General features: G+C 32.9%; 1 protein-coding gene across 1 annotated transcript; it reads right to left on the bottom strand.

Moving 5' to 3' along the window:
* Positions 1-8,803: 8,803 nt before the first annotated feature.
* LOC110105043 lies at positions 8,804-9,250 on the bottom strand. The gene has a single exon (XM_020834432.1). The coding sequence runs from the start codon at positions 9,248-9,250 to the stop codon at positions 8,804-8,806; it is 447 nt and encodes a 148-aa protein (XP_020690091.1).
* Between the last annotated feature and the right edge of the window lie 589 nt (positions 9,251-9,839).

Genomic DNA, 9,839 nt, shown 5'->3' on the forward strand with positions numbered 1-9,839 from the left:
TAATCCTTGACTCTACCTTGGTAGCAAGAAATCCAGAATTGGATTTCTTAGCCAGTTATGACAAATGGGTCATACATTATGTATCTCCTATCTCACTTAAGTTTTGTAATATTATATAGTAAGTGCATTCTAGTACATCTATTTAGCACAAGAACAAATCTCTTACAATTAAAGAGATATAAGTTATGCACTTCACCTATATATTATAACTATAAGACCTCCTATAAAACCCTACAGTATTTTAACTCATCATTTGTATGATTATTCACCCTAATAGAGACACCATTATTTTCTACCTTCCATCCTTCACACCAAGATTTAATATAAAATCTACAACCATTTCCGAGTGAGTAGTGCACCCATCCAAACATGTTTTTGAGCAGCTCGTAATAACTCATTAACTTCTTATGCTTCCCATCTGGTGACTATTCCATATATTCTCTAAATTTTTGGGTAGTTACATCGTAAATCATATATTCATACTACCTAATATTTTCATCCTCAACTATCTTCAAACTTCTTGATGGACCACATTGAAAGTCAAAATGTGGCTAGTACTCACCATTTTAAGTCCAAAACTAATATTCTAGCATAATCCTATGCAATATTAATAAAATATAATCTCAACTGGTGTAAGGTATACTTGATTTTTATGCTTTGAACAAGGACAACAAAAACACCCTTTAAATATAAAAAAGGTAGTTGGTAGGCCACCTAAATTAAAAAATTAACTCCTTTAATGAATTCATATGTTAATGTCTTTTGTCCAAGCAACAATCAATTATAGAACCAATTCCTTTGACATTGAATCTCCATATTAATGTGATATAAAATATTATATACATGAATAATCCTAGAAAAAACTTTAGGAAGATATTTTCCACAAATCATTTTCATAATATCTTAAAGGATTTTTAACAATGACTTGTGTATGTGATGGTTTTGATCATGAACTATTATAAGAATATAACTAAATAGTTACTTTATTCCAAAAACCAATAGTTGACATCCAATAATCACATCTTAAGAAAGAAGAAATGTATTAAAAAAAAATTAGGAATAAAAAATAATCTATGAAAACCATAAAAATTATTGGTGTTAAGCAATTCAGAGCCAAATTTGGAACTCTAACATCAAGGGCTTTGTAAATTCTAAGGTTCAGAAGAACTGAGAGGTTTGAAGCTAGTGAATACCTATCAATTTCAAAAGAAGAAAAAATAGAAATGAACTTCTATTAAAGTTTTCCAAATTGGACAACCATTTAGTACAATCAATTGATCATTTGGAGGAGATTCTACACAATTCCTTGTCATGGAATAAAATCATAAATGTTTTCCCTTATGTGATAATGTGAACCAATCTACAATATAAGCAATACTCATTTTGGATTTCTTGCTAGTTTTACCCCTCTTAAAACTTTTCCCTATTAAAATCAAGATGAGTTCATAGAAGATGCAAATAACGGTCCTTACAGCAAGTGAATGCTAGCTTGAATGTGGCTAGGAATGTGGCCTTGACTAGAGACTCAGATGCAACCAAGAATAGAGATTGAGAATGACAAATAACATGCTTGAGATGGAGGGTAGAGGCGACAACTGCATGAATTTGGTGGAGGAAAGAGTTCTAAGTGCGTAAAAGATTCTTGAAACAATTGTTCACTTGAAAATGGTAAAGGCGGAGATGAGAGGCAAAAATATGGCCCATTCTAGCAAAATTTCTGTCAGAAATTTCCTCTAAAAAATTTGTTAGTATATTTAAATCTGGCAGAATTTTAACTGTAAATTTTTCCAGATATTCACAGTTTTGTACCGTCCAATTTTCCACTAGTTCTTCCAACAAATCACAATCCATCGAAAATTTTGCCAAAACTATTCATTTTTCCATTAGTGAATTTGATGGAGGCTTATTCTCATTAATCACTCTTAAGTAGGCATTTTATAATTGTAACTTCCTCTTCTTAGCCCACCTTTCTTTTAATGAATAGTCAAGATTGACTCCTCATTGTCTTGGTACCAAATCTCATTATCAGCTAAAGAATAAGGCAATGTTTTAGCTCTAGAAGGTCTTCTTCTCTTCACAATTGATAAATAAGACAATAACAACAACTCAACTCTAGGAGTTGTTCTTCAAATTCACTCCATGGCAACCAAAATCAATCTTATTATCCATTCTTCAAATTCAACAAACTATCTATAGTAATGAATTATTTGTTCTTCTCTATATTCATATGTTCTTCCCCACATCTATGATGTTACTCTGCTTCATAAAGCACTTTTCTTCTAGTTAATGGCATGATTCATGTTCTTTGTATCTTTTAGGATGTTGAATCCTAAATTATATGTGTATCACATCAAAATATAATGTTAATATAGAGTAAACTAAAGCAAAAATTAGATATATTAGTAGAGAAATAAAGAGAAAGACAGAAAATTCTAGAGTGAGATATTTTGTGTTTTCTATAAAATAATCTTGAGTAAAAAAATTATGTAAATTTAGCTCAACTATTAACCATATTTATAGATTTGGATTGGAGGTCCAACGTTAAGAATTAGCTACAAAAATAACTAAATAAAAAATTCGAAGAAAATTATAAATATTGTGTAGTATAATTAGAATGTTCGACTTGAAGAAGTTGCCCGTCAAACTAATAAGAAGTCCATACCTTGGTGTGTATAAGTCGACCAACAACAAAATAGCTTATTAATATTTTTTCATATGAAGGAAGTCATCGACTTGAGTAGTCATTTGAGCCAACTACATAGATTTACTGTATTTATTATATTCATGTAGAATAAGGTCGTTGCTCCATTTATGTGGATGGCCCTTTTGTAGATGGTTGTGGGTATGGTGGGTAACAAAATTGCTATGTATATAACAAGAATGGGTGAGTGGAGTGGACTACCTAAGAAGATGGTGCGGGATAGTAATAGTATAAAGGGGTGTTGTGTGTAGGGTATAGGGAAGGAAATTAGGGATTTGGGGAATGAAAGTGAGGGCTGCCAATTGTGGCTATAGAGAATGTTGAACTCGACTGTTGTAGGTTGTAGGATGTAAAGAAGAGAACCCCTTATATGGTCAGGCCATACAAGATGGGATATTAGTCATAATTTTTTGTCTGCCAATTATATTTATGATAGACCTATGAGGTGACTCATCGCCAAAAGCCATCTGCAAAATTAAAATAATGTATTATTTATGCACATGCAAATATAAGAAAATAAGTGCTATAAAAAATAATCATATAATAAGTGTTGTGAAAAAAACTAAATATATGAAGTGTTGTAAAAGGCATGCATATACGAATTGTTGTAAAAAATAAAATATAAGAAATGCTATTAAAATATGAATATAAAAATTTAATTGCCTAAAAATATATTCACCTTTTTAATAAGAATCGTCACTTGTTTGACATCCATCTGACCATACCACCTCCTCACCAACAACATTATCCCCACTATTTTCCTCACTATTAATATCAATCTCGTCTAACTATAACTCACTCACATTTGATATGATTCAATAGTCAACATTATAAACAAGCTCTTTAAAGTTTGACATACTTTTGTATTGGTGTGCTACTTATATTATTGTATTACTGTCAATAATGACTTTCAATTTTGTCTTAAAAACTAAAAACAAATCTTATTAATCCCTCACTCTACCTTGGTAGCAAGAAATCTAGACTTGGATTTCTTAGTCAGTTATGACAAATGGGCCATACATTATGTATCTCCTATATCACTTAAGTTTTGTAATATCATATAGTGGGTGCATTCTGGTACTTTTATTTAGCACTAGCACAAATCTCTTACAATTAAAGAGATATAAGTCATTATCTTCACCCATATATTATAACTATAACACCTCTTATAAAACCCCATAGTATTTTTAACTCATCATCTATATGATTGTTCTCCCTAACATAGACACCATTATTTTCTACCTTCCAACCTTCACACCAAGATTTAATATGGAATCTATAACCATTTCAGAGTGAGTAGTGCTCCCATCCAAACTTGTTGTTGAGCAGCACGTAATAACTCATTGAATTCTTATGCTTCCCATTTGGTGACTATTCCATATATTCTCTAAATTTTTGGGTAGTTGAATCATAAATCATATCTTCATACTACCTAATATTTTCTTCCTCAATTATCTTAAAACTTGTTGATGGACCACATTGAGAGTCAAAATGTAGCTAGTACTCGCCATTTTAAGTCCAAAACTAATATTTTAGCATAATCCTCTACAATATTAATAAAATATAATCTCAACTGGTGTAAGGTATGCTTGATTTTTGTTCTTTTAACAAGGATAACAAAAACACCATTTAAATATAAAAAAGGTAGTTGGTAGGCCACCTGAATTAAAAAATTAACTCCCTTAATGAATTCATCTGTTAATGTCTTTTATCCATGCAACAATCGATTACAGAACCAATTCCTTTCACATTGAATTTCCATATTAATGTGATATAAAAAAATTCTATACATGAATAATCCTAGAAAAATATTAGGAAGATATTTTCCACAAATCATTTTCATAATATTTTAAAGGATTTATAACAACGACTTGTGTATGTGATGGTTTTGATCATGAACTTTTGTAAGAATATAACTAAATAGTTATTTATTCCAAAAATTAATAGTTGACATCCAATAATCACATCTTAAGGAAGAAAAAAATTAGGACTAAAAAATTATCTATGAAAACCATAAAAATAATTGGTGTTAAGAAATTCAGAGCCAAATTTGGAACTCTAACATCAAGAGCTTTGGAAATACTAAGGTTTGGAAGAATAGAGAGGTTTGAAGCAAGCGAATACGTATCAATTTCTAAAGAAGAAAAAATACAAATGAACTTCTGTTAAAGTTTGCCAAATTGGACAACCATTTAATACAATCAATTCAATTGGAGGAGCTTCTACACAATTTCTTGTCTTGGAAAAAAATCATAAATACTTTCCCTTATGTTATAATGTGAACCAATCAACAATATAAGCTAAATTCATTTTAGATTTCTAGCTTGTTTTACCCCTCTTAAAAACTTTTCACTATTAAAATCAAGATGAGTTCGTAGAAGATGCAAATAAAGATCCTTACAGCAAGTGAACGCTAGCATGAATGTGGCTGGGAATGTAGGCTCGAATGCGGCCTTGACTAGAGACTCAAATGCAGCCGAGAATGAAAATTGAGAATGACAAATAACGCGCTTGAGATGGGAGGGCAGAGGCGACAGCTGCATGAATTTGATGGAGGAAAGAGTTCTAAGTGCGTAAAAGATTCATGGAACAATTGTTCAGGTGAAAATGGTAGAGGTAGAGATGAGAGGCAAAAATATGGCCCATTTTAGCAAACTTTATGGCAGAATTTTAACTGTAAATTTTGCCAGATATTACCAGTTTTGTACCGTCCAATTTTCCACTAGTTCTTCCAACGAACCACAATACGCCAAAAATTCTGCCATAACTTTTCCAATGTATTTCATGGTAATGTTGTAAGTTATAGGGTAGAAATTGTTAAAGTGTTGATTGACAAGAATATAGCCGAGGGTTGCATTCTGATAAAAATTTTCCAATGTATTTGGTCTTTACTTATTATTGTTGTTATGTCTGGTAATTTTTTTCCCACCCTACTAATGCTTATGAAGGCCAAATGCTATAGTGATGATGTTGATAATCGAAGCAAAGTTATGGACCCTTGCACAGAAATTTGTGATGTAGTGTGTGAACATTCAGGTTTCAAAATTAAAAAAAAAATACGGCCTACTGTAGCGGTTTTAACAGGCACAAAGTACCAGATTTGTGCCGGTTAAAACCGCCACAATGATTAAAATAGGTTCACATAAATGGATTTTGCATCGGTTTTAACCGGCACAAATCTGGTGCTTTGTCTCGGTTTAAACCGCCGCTAAAAAAAGCGATTCTCAAATGCTACCCCGCCGGTCGTAAAACCGCTACTGAATGTCACTGCAGCGTATAGTAATTACAGCATATAAGTAGCGGTTTTCGAACCGCTGCAAAGTAAATTGTAGGGGTTAAAACTGCCACGAAAGGTCAATATTTGTGTTGCGATTACCTTATTTTTTTGGTAGTGACTAGCCATTTTTCCATTAGTGAATTTGATGGAGGCTTATTCTCATTAATCTCTCTTGAGTAGGCATTTTATAATTGTAACTTCCTCTTCTTAGCCCACCTTTCTTTTTAATGAATAATCAGGATCGACTCCTCATTGTCTTGGTACCAAGTCTCTTCAGCAGCTAAAGAAGAAGTCAATGTTTTAGCTCTAGAACATCTTCTTCTCCTCACATTAGATAAAGAGGACAACAATAGCAACTCAACTCTAGGAGTTGTTCTTGAAATTCACTCCATGGAAACCAAAAGCGTTCTTATTATCCATTCTTCAAATTCAACAAACTATCGTATAGTAATGAATTCTTTGTTCTTCTCTATATTCATATGTTCTTCACCATATCTATGATGCTACTCTACTTCATAAAGCACTTCTCTTCTAGTTAATGGCATGATTCATGTTCTTTGTATCTTTTAGGATGTTGAATTCTAAATTATCTATGCATCACATCAAAATATAATGATAATATAGAGTAAACAAAAGAAAAAAGTAGATATATTAGTAGAGAGAGAGAAAGAGAGAAAATTCTAGAGTGAGATATTTTGTGTTTTCTATAAAACAATCTTGAGTATAAAAATTATGTAGATTTAGCTCAACTCTTAACCACATAATTATAGATTTGGATTGGAGGTTCAACATTAAGAATTAGCTACAAAAATAACTAAATAAAAAAATTTAGAGAAAAATATAAATATTGTGTAGTCTAATTAGAATGTTCGACTTGAAGAAGTTGCCTGTCAAACTAATAAGAAGTCCATACCTTGGTCTGTATAAGTCGACCAACAACAAAATAGCTTATCAATAGTTTTTCATACGAAGGAAGTCATCAACTTGAGTAGTCATTTGAGCCAACTACATAGATATTTTGTATTTGTTAGGTCCAACTTGATAAGCAACACATTTCCACATGGAACAAGTATATAAATCCTTATCGCCTGTTTTAGGTGGCTTCATTTGTATGCTAGCATGTTTCTTTTGAATCGGGATCGAGTTGACTAAGGCAAGTTAAATTGAACCAGGCCAATTTGGTTTAAATATGATTTTTGGATATTTGGCTGCACATGCACTAGTTGAAATATAAATAACTTCCCCTTCTTGAAATTCCCCTGACAGTATTTTATTTTGAAAAAAAATCAGGATATCTTGAACAAATGTTTTGTCGCTTTAAAATTTTTTTATCTGTTTTAAAATTAGTATAATATAAACCATTTATATATTATACAACAACAACAACATCAAGCTTTTATCCCACTACGTGGGGTCGGCTACATGAATCCTTTTTCTCCATTATGTCCTATTAAAAGTCAAATTCTCGTTTAAATCTAATAAAGAAAGGTCATTTCTAATATTTTTTAACCAAATCTTTTTAGGTCTTCCCCTACCTTTCTTAAGACAAGTGACATCTAATACCTCTACTCTCCTAACTGGGTCATCAGAGGCCGCCTTTTTATGTGACCAAACCATTTAAGGCGACTCTCTCTAATCTTATCTTCTACTGGAGCTATTACAACCTTTTCACGTATATGCTCATTTCGTATCCTATCTCTAAAGGTAAAGCCACTCATCCACTTGATCATCCTCATCTCTGCCACACTTAACTTAGTATTATGCTTCTCTTTTAATGGCCAACATTCGGCACCATAAATTACAGGCCTCACTACCCTCTTATAGAATTTCCCCTTAAATTTTTTTCAACAACAACATCAAGCATTGCATGCCTCGCTACATAATACAAAATTTTTTTTTCTTCTGTTGTACCTGAAGATTAGTTTTTTTTATATAAAACAAAATTTTGATCACGTTAGCATTAGGTGATTGGTTGAACCGGGCACTACCAGCCCACCGCACACGTCTAGTAAGTAGTACTCCATCCTGTACCCTACATTTCTTTTAAAAGGTTTATTAACCATTTTTTCTATGGTACATTTTTTTTGGGGATTATCATACATTATTATTAATATTTTAAGTGACAATTATTATTTTATTTGTGTTAATTTTCGTGCATAAAATTATTTAGAATAAAGTTTTTTTATAAAAATATTTCGAAGTGTCGGAATAAAAACTGACATGGATCAATGAATTTTTCTCTTTAAAGAAACCAAGACTCGAGATCCACCAAAAAATAAAATATTTACGTGAAAATTTATTTGAATAAAAATTAATTACACTTTTTATTTACGATAATACGAAAAAAAAATCATATAAAAATTATAAAATAATACCATGCATGAAATTTAGATCTAAACACAAATAATTTGTAAAAAATATGATAACAAAAATAAATAAATAAATAAACAATTACTTAAAAAACGGTTAATATGTGTAAAAAAAATACTGCTGCCTTTCCCTAATCAGAGGAAGCAAATAAATACCCGATTTTCACCATTAAATTGACAGGAAAAATAATTTTAAAGACAATTATAGAGTTGAATGATATGATTGTACATTATCAATCGCTATAAATCAAAAGAAATTTGCGGTTTAGCATTTGTTTTTACTAAATTTCTACATTTAATCTTCTTATTCCTTATTTTTTGATATTATATGTTGATCCGATTTCATTACATTAAGCAATCCAAAAATCTCATAAATCCTTTACCAATTACATCCGACATCTTTTTTTACTTGAAAAGAAGAAATCAGGCAACAAAGCAATTCAATCACTCACTAAATTACAATATAAACTCAGCATCCTCAGTTCTCAGCTCCGGTATAGCCACGAGCTTAGGCCGCCAGGCCGGCCTCAGCAATCGATACCGCAACCCCGCCAATCCAACCCGCCGGCCAATTACTACACCTCGATGACCCGACCCACCCAGCCCATCCATCGCAATCCTCTTCCAGCGACCGCTATCGCCGACGCCGCCGCCGCCGAGCACTTCTGGAGAAGGCGGCGGTGATTTCACGAACAGGTCCTTGAGCGAGTTCCCGGCAATCAAGGGCTTCTTCTCCTTGGCTGCCTGCTTCAATCTGGAGAGATCCGCGTGGCGGCGGCGTCGTCGAGAAGAGAATGGGCTTCTCAAAATCCTTCTGAGAGTCTTGCGCCGCCGAAAGCTGAGGAACGGCGAGGCGGCGGTGCATTGAAGCGCAAGAGTCTTCAGCTTCTGCAACGCTTCCATCTTTTTCTTTAGCGGGGGGCATGAGAGGAATGGCTTTACTTTTCTTTAATGAGACGGACGGCAAGTAACATGGTGTGAGGAGTCCGCTTGCCTGTGTGATTTATGTTCGTTTAGACGCAAGGATAACTTACCGCGGGGCTTTTAATTAATATAATGATTGATACGTTCTTTTGTCATGATGAAACCTTGAGCCACTTAAAGCCACGTGGAAAGTAGGAGGTGGGCATCGTCATCTTGGTGAGGACACTCATTGTGATCTATTAATTTTATTAATTTTTTGGCAGGGAGTTAAGGGTATCAAGCCTAGGGGTCTTAAGGCATAGACAAATTATTATGTGCGGTCATTATTTAGAGATAAATCAGGACGCACAGTGTCATTATTTTGCTATATACCTCTGTGTACTGGGTGATGTGGCACATCAAAATTCACTTCCGGACGATCCGATGACCACACCAAATAATTTCTCTTCTCTATCCTCTATACCAATATTTTCAACTCTATGGGTAATATCTTTTTCTTCATCATCATTAATTTTCCTAGCTTTATAAACCTTATAAAATTCATCAAATATAGCATTGGTGGATTCCG

This window comes from Dendrobium catenatum, unplaced genomic scaffold (assembly GCF_001605985.2).
Source record: "Dendrobium catenatum unplaced genomic scaffold, ASM160598v2 fragScaff_scaffold_1673, whole genome shotgun sequence".
NCBI classification, from domain to species: domain Eukaryota; kingdom Viridiplantae; phylum Streptophyta; class Magnoliopsida; order Asparagales; family Orchidaceae; genus Dendrobium; species Dendrobium catenatum.